Source organism: Camelina sativa, chromosome 6, assembly GCF_000633955.1.
Source record: "Camelina sativa cultivar DH55 chromosome 6, Cs, whole genome shotgun sequence".
NCBI lineage: Eukaryota > Viridiplantae > Streptophyta > Magnoliopsida > Brassicales > Brassicaceae > Camelina > Camelina sativa.
This window is the reverse complement of record NC_025690.1, coordinates 5,037,562-5,054,638: the sequence shown is the minus strand read 5'-3', so window position 1 is coordinate 5,054,638 and position 17,077 is coordinate 5,037,562. Positions and strand designations below refer to the sequence as shown.

Genomic DNA, 17,077 nt, shown 5'->3' with positions numbered 1-17,077 from the left:
CACAGAAACATAATCACTAAAACATATTACTAACCAAACTAACAGATTCAATAGATACATAAACAAAAACCAAATTGAAAAAAAAAACGGATTTTGAAGAAAAGGGTTGAGTGCTCATATTCTATGGGTGTAATGTGAGTCTATCAAGCCAATGGCTTTCAGTACGAGGAATTACTTTTACAATCACTGCACTCAAATACCCAATTCAGATCCAATAAAAACAAAAACAAAAAACACAAATTTGGTGGGATGGCTCAGAGTATTGCATAATATGCTCATAGAAGAGGCTATCAAACTCTTCTCATACAAGAGGTGTCAGAAATTTAAGCATTGATCATCCTCGCCATACACCAACCAAACACTTACTAGAGTAAAAACCATTTAAAGAGACCTTAAAACCCTAAAACTAATGAGAGAGAGCAAAAATAACGAAGCGGCGCAGAGATGTTCATATGAATTAGGTTAGTGGGTGATGTTGAAGAAGACGAACCTTGTACGGTATTTATAGATGGATAATTAATGGGCCTATTCAATAGAAAGCCCTCAAAGTGTTACTAGGTAACCCTCGGAGTCTATTAGCGGGTTCACTACTTCTTAGGTTTAAAAATTCTTGAGTCTTAACTATTCCGCCGGCAAAAAAACTCAGCAATTTTAGAGAAAGACTCAGATCAGAGGCCCATTGGGCCTATAAAATAACCAAATGATTTAAGGGAATGTAATTTTTCACTTTTTCTCTCCAGTTGTTCTTTCTTGCATATGTAAAATAGTCTCAGGCTTTCGGAACTTTCTGTCTCCTAAAAGCTAAAAAAGTCTTCTTCAATCAAACTAAAAAACACAGATCCTAATTTAAGACGGACGAACAATAATCAACTTGGTTACCTTGCCAAGCAAGTTTCTTGATTCATCTTCAAGCTTCATCTTCACTTCTTCTGTAATCATTCCCTCTGATTGATCCAGCAATGATCTTATCTCTTCAAGCTTCTCTTTCAAACACTCGATTTCCATTACACCCTTTCTTGTTTCGGTTTCTGTCTTCTCATTAGTGCTTTCAGGCGATGATGAAGCAGAAGATGGATACTTGAGCTTGAATGTAACGGTGGAAGTAGCAGCAAATGGGCATTTCTCTAATGTCTTGTAATAAGCCGCTTCTCCATCAGATACATTCGAGAATGCAATGACTGCGCTAGAGTTATTGTCGAATGTATAGCTTCTCCCCATGTCCAAAGCTCCAAATGTTTTGTACGTTTTGATCAAATAATCTTTTGAAGGCAGAGTAGAACCAAGATCAGTCTTAATAAATAGCTCAACACCTGAAAATTGCTTCTCATTCGGTTCATCTCTCGTTTGCTCTTTCTCATCCATTACTTCAGGATGATCCTCTCCATCTGAAAGGTTCCTCTTGTGAATCTTGTTATAATTGGTAGAGATGTCAATTGGTCTCTAAAACCATGGGCTGTCCAGTCCAAATTAATTTGTACTGGTTTTGGTCATTACCAAATTTAAAATGGTTAAATGGGTCTAAAACAAATTTAGTCCATTGATATATGGTCCAAATTAGTTTGGACGTGGGCTGTCCAATAACCCTAAAAAATTAGGGTTTTTACAATTTGGGAGAAACTTTTTTTTCTTCATTTGTTGCTTCTCTCTTTCTCTCTCAGCCTCTCAGGCGATAATCGATTCTAAGTTTCTCTCTCAGGCGATAATCGATTTCAAATCATCATTCATCTCGTCAATCGTCATCAAGCATCTCCTCTGCAGCTCTGCTTCTCGTGATCTGAAGCTTGAAGCTTCAATCAGATCTAAAGCTCTACTTTACGAACTTTTGAAAAGGTAAATTTTGTGGGTTTACTCTAATTCGTAATTAATGATGAATTTATAAGTTTAATCTTAAGAATAAGTATTAGATGAGTTTATGTATAATCTGAACCCCATGGACAATCCAATTGGTCATGATCCTATTTGATTTGGACATATTTGGACATAGTTTTATTTGGGCTTAAACCATGAATGTCCAAAAAACGGAGGTGTCCAATTGGACATGGTCAACCCAATTGACATCCCTAATAATTGGTCCCATGATGATATGTAAAGCTTCGGTAAATGGACACGAACTCCCTCACCATGTCACACGAGCTATTGTAGTCTTCTGGATATTTTGTACTGAGAGCCACTCTTCGAATTAGATCCAGCATTTCCTCTGCTGTAGCTCCCAGTTTCACAATATCAACGGCTTTTTCAGGCGTCACTCGATCTGCTGATTCTAATTTGCTCTTCCTCGCTCTGCAACTAAAGTCTGTCATGTACTCAGGCGAAAGATACTTGCGTTTCTTCCTCTCTCTTTTACCTGTCTGCACTAAAGTCTCGCCATTGTCATTGTTCCTTTCAACACTTGACGAAACATCAATCCTGAGCCTTTTGCTGAGTGAAGCCAATGGAGTTGCTAAATTAACATCAGTTTCGATACCTGAACCATCATCTTTCTTCTCACTTTCTTCTAAATGGTTAGAGTCATTTGACTCTACTCTTTTCTCAATCTCCTCATCATCATTACTATCAACAACACTCTTTTTGCTCTTTCTCTTCCTCGACGACAAACTCTTCCTATTGCTAAGTTCTTCCTCAGCGTTTTCAACCTTCGAAACTTCACTCAGTCTTCTCCACCGCCGGGTAGTAGAACCAGTGGTTGCTACATCACCACATTTCCTATTTTTCTTAACAAACCCTGAACACTTTCTCGAAGATCTCAGCTGGAAAGACTCATCCTCCTCTTTGTCTTCAAGTCCTATGATATATTGATGTTCAACATACTTAGCTAAATCAAATCTTCCTTTACACCGATAATACGCTGATATTTTCCTCTTCAAAACCTCAAACTCTAACAAATCACTATAACTAACCGTCTTCGCTAGGCCTTTAACATCATCAAGAACAACGCCAGGTTTTTCAAGAATCAAAGAGGACACAATCTCTCTTCTAACATCAGGCACAACAACACCATCCTTAACTCCAGGATTCACAGCTACAGAACTAACCAGAGCCGCCGCCTCATCACAAACCAAAAACTGCTCAACATGTTCACCAATCTCTCTTACAGCTTCTTCCACAGCACTGAGAAAGCCTCTAGAACCACTCATCTTCGAAAACTCGTTGAAATTCTCGAGAAATGGTTTCAACTCCAATGGATTGCACCAACTAAAGCTCCCATCTCCAAAATAAGCCACAAGTAATTTTCCCTTTTGCATTGTCTTCAAAGCCAAGTCTGAAGCATGTGAAGAATCATAAATCTGACCTGGCCACCATCGTTGACCATTGACTCCTTCACCCCACACAAAATCTCCCACATGGAACCCGTTCTCTATTTCTTCAAAATTATCTCTCAAAGACGAAACCTCACTCATCACATAATCTTCGATTCGTTCAGAGTCGTCGTCGTTAACGTCCTCCATCTTAACATCATCTTCCTCCTTCAATTGCTTATCAGAATCACCACCTCGTTCTCGGTTTTCAGAAACCCTAGAACCAGCCGTTAGCATATTCCCTATCGAACCAGAAGATTATCTTCTCTAATCTCTAGACATTCAGACAGCAACAATGATTAGAAAACCCCAAACATAAAACCTACGACCAGACCAATTGAAAAGTAGGGTTTTTTTAATATCTTCACGAGAAAAAACACGTTAAAGTTTACACCTTTTCGAAGAATTAAGAAAAACAAAATCACCTGAGAAGAAGAAGCAGCGAATCTAGAAAACAACACCTTCTTCCTCGTTTCCTGCGGCGTAAAGTTTTCGTTTTTTTTTTTTTTTTTTGTCCTCTCAAGAAAAATAAATAAAGGTTTAGACTTTTATGTGATTAATTAAGGCTTTTGATTTGGTTATGTACTTTTTTTCTGATTATCATCTAAAATTCGTTTTCGATTTTCGTTTATCATACGTTTATTAGTTAACAACATGTTAAACTCATGTTTTATATCATCATCAAGTCATCTCTCTTCATTTGTTTTTCTCGATCCGAATTTTCCGATTAGATTTTTCAGGATTAAAATATCAAAATTTCATGCCAAAACCATATCCCTCAAACTCTCTGTTCTGTCTTATTTTGAGCTAAGCATTTCAACAAACACGTGATGTGCATCAAAACGAAGCACTTGTGGGAAACATAAACCGTTAAAGGGAAACCAAATTGATTCAAAGTACAACAATTCAAAAAGCAAACTATACTAAACAACACAAAAAAAAAAAGACTCATAAATTCCGAAAAATCACATTTTTATCGATTTTTAAAAAGCCTTAAGCTTTAAGCAATGGAGACTTTAGCACCAGCTTCTTCCAGAGTCTTCTTAGCTTCTTCAGCTTCATCTTTAGTCGCTCCTTCTTTAAACTTCTTGGGCAACCCTTCGATAAGCTCCTTAGCTTCCTTCAACGCCAAGCTAGTCAAAGCCCTCACAGCTTTAATCACTGCGATACGCGAGCTACTCGGAACCTCGTTGATAATCACATCGAACTCGGTTTGCTCCTCCACAACAGCCGCTGCACCACCGTCTGCCGGAGCTGCAACAGCCGCTGCAGCAGGAGCTAAGGAGAGTGGAGAGACGCCGAACTTGTCTTGGAGATAGTCGACGAGGATGCGAGCTTCTTCGAGGGTTAGGGATGAGATTTCGGATCCGATTTTCTCGATTTTCTCCGGAGCTTCGACGGCGGAGATGGGACGGAGGTTGATTGCACGGTGGGTTGAAGCACCTCCGAGGCGAAATGGGAACTCGATTGCGGTGGTTTTGGAAGGGAAGTGATGGGTGGAAGCGGAAGTGAGATAAGATGAGGAACGGATTGAGGAAGCGATTGAGAGGGTCGTCGACGCCATTGTTTCACTCTCTTCTTCTTCTTCCTCTTGACTCTTTTGGGATTTGTTTTGCGTGTCTCGTTCTCTGTGTGTGTGTTTGTAAGAAGATGAGGATAAAAAAAAACAAAAGGATAAGGGGTATTATGGTCATTTAATGTAATGCGTATGTTTTGCTTATCATGTGCGTGAATACGATTGAGAAGTTAAAATAAAATAAAAAGACAGGGGCGTTCCGAGAATCGAACTCGGGACCTCTCGCACCCAAAGCGAGAATCATACCACTAGACCAAACGCCCTTGTTGCTTAAAATGATACGTATGTTTACTTTTCTTATAGTCAAACATTATGTAAAACCTAAGCAAAACCAGTTACGAGAAGCCATATTGGTTAAAATTACATTAATTTCTGAAAGGTAAGTAAATAATTTCATGCTAGAAAAAGGTACTTAAACGGATTTAGCACCTTGTGATCCACTTTGGTTTTCACATTCAGAGTTTTAGGAGTGGCCAAATGCAAACACTATCGTAGAATCTAGTAGAGACACTACCATTACCCATAAATATACCTAACACCAAAACATGAAAGTCTATTAAACACCAAAATAATTTTATGAAAGTCTATTAAGAAAAAAAGAAAAAACACTTCATGTTTTAAAAACTGTTTAAACTTAAACAATGGAAATCTTGGTGCAAGCTTCTTCCGAGCTTGTTTCTTGGCTTCTTCTGCTTCATCTTGTCACGCCTTCCTTAAACTTCTTCGGAAAACCTTCTGTGATGAGCTCTTTCGATTCCATCAACGACAAAGCTAGTCATAGCCCTAACGGCTTTGATACACCGCCAGTGTTAAGGGGAGGAGGGAAATACGCAGCAGCAGGCGCTGAAAAGAGTATTAAAACACCGAACTTGTCTTTGACGTAGCCGACAAGGATGCTGGCTTCTTCGAGGGTTAGAGACGAGATCTCGGATGGAGATAGATTGCACGGTGCTTTTCTTTGGAGCTTTTACTGCAGATATAGGATGGAGGTAGATTGCACGGTGGCTGAGCGTGGAAGATGAAGAAGAAGAAACACCAAAGCCAAACGGAAGTTGTATTGCGATGGGTCGAGAAGGGAAGTGATGTTCCGCATCAAGACCGGAAGAACAAGAGGAGGAAGGGATTGTGGTCGAGATGGAAAGAGTCGTAGCTGCCATTTATTAGCTCTTTGGTTTCTTCTTCTTTACAGATTTTTCTTATGTATTTGCGTTTCCTAGACTGCACGAGAGAAGAAGATGAGGAAGATAAACAAGATAAAACCCTTATATTTTTTTATTAGGACGATACAAACCCTAAGTTTATTTATGCCTGAACTTTGGTTGATAGGTTTTAAATAATTTCTACTTTCTAAAGTCACGATTTGTTTCCTTGTCTAAAGTTAGGTCTGTGTAAGAGAAGGCAACGAAGTTAGATGTGAGAATTTTATATTCTTTGGAAAGTCGTTTGACAAATGGTTTAGAGCCCTCATAGGGACAAGTTGTTGTGTGGCTCTCAAGCATAACTTCGCTCCTTCTTTCTCTGTTTCAGTCATATCTTAACAAATTCAGTTCTATACCTAAGCTCCATTTGTAGTAAACGGCCCGGATATTAACATAGGTTAAACAACAATGATAAAATGTTGGTCCCGATTGGTAAATGGTAATATCGTTTCAATAAGGCCGTAAAAGGTTTTTTAACGGCTGTGGAAAAAGGCAGTTGGTAACAAGCGTGTAGTTAAAAGTGGAAAAGTAAACCCCTCTCAAAGAAAACAGCGGTTAGAAGAACTTCTTTCCAAAATGTACTAATCTTGATTTCAGCATCTAGATGTGATGAGGAAATTAGCCCGAGTTTGATTTCGTGTTCATCCCAACTTCGATAAAAATTTCGATTTCCGAAGAGATAGTTTTCATGGATTTTTAGTTTGCTGCTGAAGAATCTATTTTCATGAATAATCTGTTTCTTTTTTACTGTTTTCCATGATTAGAACAAGAATCTACACCTATGTAGTATTACACATGGCAAAACACAAACAAATCACTTTTAATAAGTCTACAGATCCTATCTCAGTGAACTTATACTGCAACTATGTTTGTGCTAATGGGTCAATCACAAACTATAGCTAGGGATGTCAACTGGGCTTAGAGACTATGGGTGAATCATGTCCAAATTAAATTGGACCGGTTATGGTTATGACCAAATTTAAAGCGGTCAAATGGACACAAAACCAATTTAACCCGCTAATAAATGGTTCAAACTCATCTGGATATGGATTGTCCAATAATCCTTCAAAATTAGGGATTCCAAAATTTGAGAGAATTTTTTTTTTTTGTTTTCCTCATTTTTATCCTTCAAGACTAGAGAATAAAGACCATGTGCAACTTTCATGAACAAAACTTCAATTTATAAGTTTTATATGAATTTATGAGTGCTATATATATGAATTTTTGAGTATTATAATTTATTTTTAAGTTTTTAGCTTAATTGAGTTCATGTATTATCTGGAGATTCTGGACCCCATGAACAGTCCAATTGGTCATGATCTTATTTGGTTTCCACTTATTTGGACATAGTTTTCTATTTGGGCTTTGACCATAAATATCCATAAAATGGATGTGTCCATTTGGACTTGGACAGCCCAATTGACATCCCTAACTATAGCTACCGTTTCATTGTTAAACAACTAAATATGTCCCCTAACTTCGTATGTGAATGAATCATCTTATCCTCTGCTAGGCATTTCAACAAACATCTTATGTGCAGCTACTGTGAATCTACGCAACAACGGCTAAATCAGCATATGGGTAGCCAAATTTACTCAAATTACAACAATTTCTTAAAGCTGAATCAACAATTCCAAAAGCAAACTATACTAAACAACATCAAAAGATCCCGAAATTTCCAGAAAAGAGAACAACTTTTTATAAAAAAAAAAAACCTTAAGCAATGGAGACTTTAGCACCAGCTTCTTCAAGAGTCTTCTTAGCTTCTTCAGCCTCATCCTTAGTCGCTCCTTCTTTAAACTTCTTGGGCAACCCTTCGATAAGCTCCTTAGCTTCCTTCAACGCCAAGCTAGTCAAAGCCCTCACAGCTTTAATCACTGCGATACGCGAGCTACTCGGAACCTCGTTGATAATCACATCGAACTCGGTTTGCTCCTCCACAACAGCCGCTGCACCACCGTCTGCCGGAGCTGCAACAGCCGCTGCAGCAGGAGCTAAGGAGAGTGGAGAGACGCCGAACTTGTCCTGAAGGTAATCGACGAGAATGCGAGCTTCTTCGAGGGTTAAGGATGAGATTTCGGATCCGATTTTCTCGATTTTCTCCGGAGCTTCGACGGCGGCGATGGGACGGAGGTGGATTGCACGGTGGGTTGAAGCACCTCCGAGGCGAAATGGGAACTCGATTGCGGTGGTTTTGGAAGGGAAGTGATGGGTGGAAGCGGAAGTGAGATAAGATGAGGAACGGATTGAGGAAGCGATTGAGAGGGTCGTCGACGCCATTGTTTCACTCTCTTCTTCTTCTTCCTCTTGACTCTTTTGGGATTTGTTTTGCGTGTCTCGTTCTCTGTGTGTGTGTTTGTAAGAAGATGAGGATAAAAAAAAACAAAAGGATAAGGGGTATTATGGTCATTTAATGTAATGCGTATGTTTTGCTTATCATGTGCGTGAATACGATTGAGAAGTTAAAATAAAATAAAAAGACAGGGGCGTTCCGAGAATCGAACTCGGGACCTCTCGCACCCAAAGCGAGAATCATACCACTAGACCAAACGCCCTTGTTGCTTAAAATGATACGTATGTTTACTTTTCTTATAGTCAAACATTATGTAAAACCTAAGCAAAACCAGTTACGAGAAGCCATATTGGTTAAAATTACATTAATTTCTGAAAGGTAAGTAAATAATTTCATGCTAGAAAAAGGTACTTAAACGGATTTAGCACCTTGTGATCCACTTTGGTTTTCACATTCAGAGTTTTAGGAGTGGCCAAATGCAAACACTATCGTAGAATCTAGTAGAGACACTACCATTACCCATAAATATACCTAACACCAAAACATGAAAGTCTATTAAACACCAAAATAATTTTATGAAAGTCTATTAAGAAAAAAAGAAAAAACACTTCATGTTTTAAAAACTGTTTAAACTTAAACAATGGAAATCTTGGTGCAAGCTTCTTCCGAGCTTGTTTCTTGGCTTCTTCTGCTTCATCTTGTCACGCCTTCCTTAAACTTCTTCGGAAAACCTTCTGTGATGAGCTCTTTCGATTCCATCAACGACAAAGCTAGTCATAGCCCTAACGGCTTTGATACACCGCCAGTGTTAAGGGGAGGAGGGAAATACGCAGCAGCAGGCGCTGAAAAGAGTATTAAAACACCGAACTTGTCTTTGACGTAGCCGACAAGGATGCTGGCTTCTTCGAGGGTTAGAGACGAGATCTCGGATGGAGATAGATTGCACGGTGCTTTTCTTTGGAGCTTTTACTGCAGATATAGGATGGAGGTAGATTGCACGGTGGCTGAGCGTGGAAGATGAAGAAGAAGAAACACCAAAGCCAAACGGAAGTTGTATTGCGATGGGTCGAGAAGGGAAGTGATGTTCCGCATCAAGACCGGAAGAACAAGAGGAGGAAGGGATTGTGGTCGAGATGGAAAGAGTCGTAGCTGCCATTTATTAGCTCTTTGGTTTCTTCTTCTTTACAGATTTTTCTTATGTATTTGCGTTTCCTAGACTGCACGAGAGAAGAAGATGAGGAAGATAAACAAGATAAAACCCTTATATTTTTTTATTAGGACGATACAAACCCTAAGTTTATTTATGCCTGAACTTTGGTTGATAGGTTTTAAATAATTTCTACTTTCTAAAGTCACGATTTGTTTCCTTGTCTAAAGTTAGGTCTGTGTAAGAGAAGGCAACGAAGTTAGATGTGAGAATTTTATATTCTTTGGAAAGTCGTTTGACAAATGGTTTAGAGCCCTCATAGGGACAAGTTGTTGTGTGGCTCTCAAGCATAACTTCGCTCCTTCTTTCTCTGTTTCAGTCATATCTTAACAAATTCAGTTCTATACCTAAGCTCCATTTGTAGTAAACGGCCCGGATATTAACATAGGTTAAACAACAATGATAAAATGTTGGTCCCGATTGGTAAATGGTAATATCGTTTCAATAAGGCCGTAAAAGGTTTTTTAACGGCTGTGGAAAAAGGCAGTTGGTAACAAGCGTGTAGTTAAAAGTGGAAAAGTAAACCCCTCTCAAAGAAAACAGCGGTTAGAAGAACTTCTTTCCAAAATGTACTAATCTTGATTTCAGCATCTAGATGTGATGAGGAAATTAGCCCGAGTTTGATTTCGTGTTCATCCCAACTTCGATAAAAATTTCGATTTCCGAAGAGATAGTTTTCATGGATTTTTAGTTTGCTGCTGAAGAATCTATTTTCATGAATAATCTGTTTCTTTTTTACTGTTTTCCATGATTAGAACAAGAATCTACACCTATGTAGTATTACACATGGCAAAACACAAACAAATCACTTTTAATAAGTCTACAGATCCTATCTCAGTGAACTTATACTGCAACTATGTTTGTGCTAATGGGTCAATCACAAACTATAGCTAGGGATGTCAACTGGGCTTAGAGACTATGGGTGAATCATGTCCAAATTAAATTGGACCGGTTATGGTTATGACCAAATTTAAAGCGGTCAAATGGACACAAAACCAATTTAACCCGCTAATAAATGGTTCAAACTCATCTGGATATGGATTGTCCAATAATCCTTCAAAATTAGGGATTCCAAAATTTGAGAGAATTTTTTTTTTTTGTTTTCCTCATTTTTATCCTTCAAGACTAGAGAATAAAGACCATGTGCAACTTTCATGAACAAAACTTCAATTTATAAGTTTTATATGAATTTATGAGTGCTATATATATGAATTTTTGAGTATTATAATTTATTTTTAAGTTTTTAGCTTAATTGAGTTCATGTATTATCTGGAGATTCTGGACCCCATGAACAGTCCAATTGGTCATGATCTTATTTGGTTTCCACTTATTTGGACATAGTTTTCTATTTGGGCTTTGACCATAAATATCCATAAAATGGATGTGTCCATTTGGACTTGGACAGCCCAATTGACATCCCTAACTATAGCTACCGTTTCATTGTTAAACAACTAAATATGTCCCCTAACTTCGTATGTGAATGAATCATCTTATCCTCTGCTAGGCATTTCAACAAACATCTTATGTGCAGCTACTGTGAATCTACGCAACAACGGCTAAATCAGCATATGGGTAGCCAAATTTACTCAAATTACAACAATTTCTTAAAGCTGAATCAACAATTCCAAAAGCAAACTATACTAAACAACATCAAAAGATCCCGAAATTTCCAGAAAAGAGAACAACTTTTTATAAAAAAAAAAAACCTTAAGCAATGGAGACTTTAGCACCAGCTTCTTCAAGAGTCTTCTTAGCTTCTTCAGCCTCATCCTTAGTCGCTCCTTCTTTAAACTTCTTGGGCAACCCTTCGATAAGCTCCTTAGCTTCCTTCAACGCCAAGCTAGTCAAAGCCCTCACAGCTTTAATCACTGAGATACGCGAGCTACTCGGAACCTCGTTGATAATCACATCGAACTCGGTTTGCTCCTCCACAACAGCCGCTGCACCACCGTCGGCCGGAGCTGCAACAGCCGCTGCAGCAGGAGCTAAGGAGAGTGGAGAGACGCCGAACTTGTCCTGAAGGTAATCGACGAGAATGCGAGCTTCTTCGAGGGTTAAGGATGAGATTTCGGATCCGATTTTCTCGATTTTCTCCGGAGCTTCGACGGCGGCGATGGGACGGAGGTGAGTTGCACGGTGAGTGAGCATGGAAGATGAAGCACCACCGAAGCGGGAGGGGAATTCGAATGCGGTGGTTCGGGAAGGGAAGTGATTAGCGGAAGCGAGTGTTGGGTAAGATGAAGAACGGATTGAGCTTGCGATTGAGAGAGTCGTCGACGCCATTGTTTCACTCTTTTGGCTTCTTCGGATTTGAGTTTCGCTCTCTGTGTGAGTGGTTTGATTCGATTGTAGGAGGAAGATGAAAAGATGAGGGACAGAAAAATAAAAGATAAGGGGTAATTTGGGAAAATAAATTAAGGCGCAGGCTTGCTATTATGCGCGGATAGTCATAGATGAGGTTGTCCGAGTTCATCTTTTGACGGTAATACCCTTGACATTGAGAAGTTAAAAGAAAAAAAGACAGGGGCGTTCCGAGAATCGAACTCGGGACCTCTCGCACCCAAAGCGAGAATCATACCACTAGACCAAACGCCCTGATTGATATAATCACATTTACTCTCTTTTTAAACATATCCACTACTAATTATGTCATTAATCACAAGCTTATCAACGCTTTATTATATTCCTAAACAATAAAAAGTACCAAAGGGGTTCAAAGACTTTTGAATCGAAGTTGTAGTGGAAAACATTTATGCATTAAAAAGAAGCATATAATAATCGTATACCAACGTTGTGTAATCACATCGAGTAGTTTGGACTCTCTCCCTTCTATATTTTTTTCCCACCAATGCTACAAACAACAAACAAGTTCCATTTCCAATGAATCCAACACCCCGCATTTCAAAATCACTTGAAGAGGGGTGGGTTCTCACCATCTACGGCGTCTCCTCCCATACCAAAACGCAAACGCAGCTACAGATGCAGCCACAACGACTCCAGTAGCAGCGTGCCATACGTACAAAGGCTTCTTCATCATCACCACGCTTGAAGATTGCCTCACCATCTCCGAGCTCTTAATATCTTTAACTTCAGGAACTTTATGCTGACTCACTACGGTCTGAGCAAACCCGAGTCCTTCTTTTTCCAATTCTTCCGAATCAATTGTCACAGCTGGTTTCAATTGTGTCGCCTTTGAGATGATTTCATATTCTTCTTTAGTCCCTCCTTCAAGAAAAGATCCAACAAGGTGACCCTTTTTAACCCAATACGCTCCAAACGATTTCCCGTCTTCATAATCTCCAAAGTGCACAACTTCACCTGTAGGGTCTCCATAGAATTGCCATGAGAAGGCGAAGACCCTTGAGTAGAAGAACGGCAAATAGTCAAATTCTCCAGTCTTGACTGGATCCATGATGGCTGAAACTGCGTGTCGCGCTGATTTCCTAGCTGAGTCCACGTGCTCAAGCCTCCTCATTTCGCCAAATAGTTTCACTGGAAATGTAGCTACATCGCCTATTGCATACACTGAGCTGTCACTAGACTGCATTTTGCTGTTTACTTTTATCCCTCCTTTCTCTATTGTTAACTGTCCTTCAAACAAGCTTGTGTTTGGTCGTATCCCGATTCCAACCACAACCAAATCTGCTGGTAATTGGTTCCCATCTTTGAGATTGACCGCAGTGACCTGTAAAATAAAAACCAGAAAAGCTCGTATCAATAAACAAACAAACTGAACAGAACAAGTCTCTTTCATAGTTTCATCATTGGACCAAGAGTATCCATTGTTCACCTGATTCTTCCCATCTTTAGTTCTATAGCTGAAGAAGGAAAGATTACCTTTCCATTCGAGTCAAACTCAAATGATGTTAAAACCGTTCCTTTTATGAATTTCACGCCTTTAGCTCTGTAGTAGTCTTCATACAAACTTGCAATCTTGGGCGTAAAGAGACGTGCCACTGTCATAAGAAACTAAAAAGGTCAAGCCAAATACACAAACTTTCTCTCTTACACGTAAGTTGAGTAATAATCAAGAGTACATACTGCAGTGAGCCTCTGGGAAAACCATCGTCACATTGATTTTGTTGATCACTAAAGATGCAGCACACTCCATGCCAATGTAGCCACCACCGATAACAACAGCATTCCCGTTGGAGCTTGATTGAATCACAGTGGCAAGCCTGTTTGCATCGGCCAGATCTCGTAAGTAACAAACATTTTCAGCATCTGAGCCTTCCACCCCAAATTCTTCGAGCTTCAACGCCTACTTGCACAAGCCACATATGATAAAAATAAGGCCATGACTTTAGCATTTCAATGTTCAAAGTATTAAAATAACATTAATTCCTTCAACAGTGTTCAGGAGTGAGCTGATTTGCCCATATCATCTAATTGACATTCCACAATTACAAAATCATTGTCTTCAGTTATTAATGATAAGAAATCACAGATTAATAAATCCCAAAGGACAATAACATTTACAAAACATAAATATTATTGTGCAATCCATACCCGGGCACCAGTTGCAATGATCAAGAATTTGTAACTTATAGTCTCCCCAGTGCTAGATAAAAGAGTCTTCCTCCTCACATCAACTGACTTAACACGAGTTCCAAGGACCAATTCAATTCCTGAGAAAAGTATTTTAAAAAATTATCAGAAAGAATCCTGTAGTGTGTAGTCATAGCCCAAGTAAATTAGTACTTTCTCAAAAAAAAAAAAATGTGTAGAAGTAATTACCATGATCCTTGTACCATTTCGGGGTGAGCTTCTCATCATTAGCACCAACACAAGTGTGGAAAGAAGGAAGCCGTGCAGGAGCTGCAGATAAGGTCATGAGTAACCCTTACAAAGCCTAATGAGTAAACTTTAACCAAATTCCCTTATATTCATCTTAGGTTTCCCTAACTCAAAATGCAGAAACCGCACTCTACCAGGTTTTCTCTTACCTTCTGGCAGCAGAAAACCTTTGCTTAAAGCTGGCCTCTCATACGGTGCAACCTAGAAAACAAACAAAAAAAAAAGCAAATACCAAAGCTTATTTTCTACAGGGGGCGAAACAAACATAGAACCCACAAACCAACACTTCATAACAAAACAAGCATGAGTGAAAAGACATGAATCACAAACCAGAAAATAGTGAGTCAAAGGGTTGTTTGGAACTGATACGTAAACCACACAAATTACTGTCCTTCAAGGCTAGACGCTACCAATGTATTGATTCTTGCAAAGCTACTCTACAAGTAGTGTAACTCTTACCAAATACCCCAATTATATCACATCCATATACAGCTAAGCACAAATTGCACATAATATCAAAAAATCTTGATCTTTAACAAAATTTCAAAGTAAACACGCATAAGTAAGATTTGATTGAAACTGATCAGGTTTGTTTCTTGAGCTTCTGATACTTCAATTAACAAAGTATAATACCTAACCACCAAAACCCAAAGCTTCAATCAACACCAAGAATTCCAAAAACTAGTGACATAGTTATACAAAACATCAGAGTCACTTAAAAAAAGAAAATTTCAAAATCTTCATGTGAGAAAAAAACTGATAAATTCAGAGCCGATACAGGACTTTAAAACAAAAAGGATGATTTCGCAATCGAAACAAGAAAAAAATTGAAAATCTATAAATGAGATTAAAGAGATAGAATTGGGTTGCTTACGGGTTCTTCGGAAATGATGCAGAGTTCGCCATCGGAGACACCTCTACGCGTGAATTCGAGAGCTGCATAGCCAGCAGCAACACCTCCACCGAGAATTACATACACGAACGCTCTCCCCATGTTTTTTTCCTTATCACTTCCCCGAGAAAATCCTAAACATACATGACGATGGTTTTGTATATTTTTGTTTTTAATTTTCCGAGAAAATAATTTTTTTTTTTTTTATTAGGAACAGAAGAAAATAGAAAATTCTGTTATCTATGGATTTTTTAGTGAATGATATTCGACGATTTGGTATTGGTCATTTTACAATTGTACCCTTCTTTTGACTTCTTTAATAATCCAACGGTGAAGATTAAGTTAAAGGAGGATCAGGACCGTTTAATTTGTGGACCCAGCTTAACTCTTTGCTTGCACGACTGGCTTGACCCAGGCCCGCCCTTCACCGATTCTAACGAAACATTTGTATTGGTTCTCAAAATTTTGAAGTCCATTTTGGAGATTTTTTAAAAAACTAATAAGGCCTCAAAACTCCCTAATTTTATAAAAAAGCCTTCTAATTTGAAAAATGTCCAATAATAGATTTTCAAAAAAGCTAAAATTAGTTAAAAGATCATAATTTAAAAATATCCTATAATTAATAAAATAGGTTTTAAAATCAGAAAAAGTCTCTATAATTAGCAAAAAATACCAAAATTTTAGAAGTTAATACATAAATTTTTTGACAGCCCCATATAATTAGCAAAACAAATATCAGCTTTTAGTATTTTATTATTTAAAAAAAAAGATAATCCTAATATTTTTTTTTTTCTGTTTTGGGCCTCAGATTTCACCGGACCGACACTGAGTGAGGCAAAGGCTTGGTCAGAGGTTTAGGGTGAGGAGGAGTTTTTTCCAGTTAGCCTACGACCTGTTCCTTGATCGGGGGTGGGGGCGGCTCAGCTCTTTTCTGCCTTCACAGGTTTCCGTTGTTTTGTTGATGGCTTGTGGAAGGACTCAGATATGTTTACAGTTTACTGGTGCGGGTTGGGTATATCGGTCGTCTCAGGGGACCTCCTCATTTATGACACCTCCAATTTTTGCCGTAGCCTATCCCCATTGCATGTTGAAGTCGAAGCTCTTGTTTGGGCTATGCGATGCATGATAGGTCACGATTTCTTGAACGTGGCTTTCTATACAGATTGTTAAAATTTGGTGAAAATGATGTCTTCTCCCTTCGACTGGCCAGCCTTCTCAGCATATCTCAAAAACATCAAGGTGGACAAGGCAGAATTTTCGACCTTCTATTTGACCTTGATTTCTAGGAAGGATAATGTGCTTGCGAATAGTTTGGCACGACAAGTTCGTATCCAACTGCATGTTATTACTTTTGTAAACGATTCTCTTTCTCATTGGCTCTCATAAGCTAATTTTTTTTTATTGTAAAAAAAAAATTGATTGGTGTAAAAAAAAAATTGATTGGTGTGAGTCAAAAAAATTAGTTTGTAAATTACACTGTATTTTTATTTGTTAGTTATAAATTATATATTGTAAGCCTAGAAAAAGTTAAATCTCAACCTAGTTGGCATAAATGTTATTAGTTAAATGATTAGCGAGTTATGAGAAGATTTTTTTTTACAATTTTTTTATAGAAGTTTTATTCAACAAAATCGTGTTATTCTATATAGTTGATATTAACTATAAATTGATTGTTGTTGGAAAAAGTTCAAAAGTATGTTAAGTAAGACGTCAATTGCCGACAAATACGACGTTTAGACATCTAAAACAACTTCGATATAGTGATTTTATCTTCTAACGGTTTAGTTTGTTTTGTCTGCAATATTTATTCAAATTTG

General features: G+C 38.3%; 5 protein-coding genes and 3 non-coding genes across 8 annotated transcripts; all 8 read right to left on the bottom strand.

Moving 5' to 3' along the window:
- Positions 847–3,554, bottom strand: LOC104698706 (serine/threonine-protein kinase ATM-like; the record flags this gene model as incomplete). Its single annotated transcript, XM_019246284.1, has 2 exons — positions 847–1,405; positions 2,086–3,554. Coding segments are annotated over 2 exons (2,028 nt in total), but the record flags the coding sequence as incomplete, so codon positions are not given.
- Positions 4,071–4,938, bottom strand: LOC104790439 (50S ribosomal protein L12-3, chloroplastic-like). Its single transcript, XM_010516192.2, has one exon. It carries the CDS (start codon positions 4,858–4,860, stop codon positions 4,297–4,299), a length of 564 nt encoding a protein of 187 aa, XP_010514494.1. The 5' UTR covers positions 4,861–4,938; the 3' UTR covers positions 4,071–4,296.
- Positions 5,064–5,135, bottom strand: TRNAP-UGG. Its single transcript has one exon. It is a non-coding gene; the product is annotated as a tRNA-Pro (tRNA).
- On the bottom strand, positions 7,624–8,429 carry LOC104790436 (50S ribosomal protein L12-3, chloroplastic-like). The gene has a single exon (XM_010516190.2). It carries the CDS (start codon positions 8,349–8,351, stop codon positions 7,788–7,790), a length of 564 nt encoding a protein of 187 aa, XP_010514492.1. The 5' UTR covers positions 8,352–8,429; the 3' UTR covers positions 7,624–7,787.
- Positions 8,555–8,626, bottom strand: TRNAP-UGG. The gene has a single exon. It is a non-coding gene; the product is annotated as a tRNA-Pro (tRNA).
- Positions 11,115–11,936, bottom strand: LOC104790437 (50S ribosomal protein L12-1, chloroplastic-like). Its single transcript, XM_010516191.2, has one exon. The coding sequence runs from the start codon at positions 11,852–11,854 to the stop codon at positions 11,279–11,281; it is 576 nt and encodes a 191-aa protein (XP_010514493.1). The 5' UTR covers positions 11,855–11,936; the 3' UTR covers positions 11,115–11,278.
- TRNAP-UGG lies at positions 12,095–12,166 on the bottom strand. Its single transcript has one exon. It is a non-coding gene; the product is annotated as a tRNA-Pro (tRNA).
- On the bottom strand, positions 12,309–15,479 carry LOC104790435 (monodehydroascorbate reductase 4, peroxisomal). Its single transcript, XM_010516189.1, has 7 exons — positions 15,243–15,479; positions 14,518–14,569; positions 14,309–14,389; positions 14,081–14,199; positions 13,613–13,832; positions 13,409–13,527; positions 12,309–13,256 (listed from the first exon to the last, which is right to left on the bottom strand). The coding sequence occupies exons 1-7, from the start codon at positions 15,360–15,362 to the stop codon at positions 12,501–12,503; spliced, it is 1,467 nt and encodes a 488-aa protein (XP_010514491.1). The 5' UTR covers positions 15,363–15,479; the 3' UTR covers positions 12,309–12,500.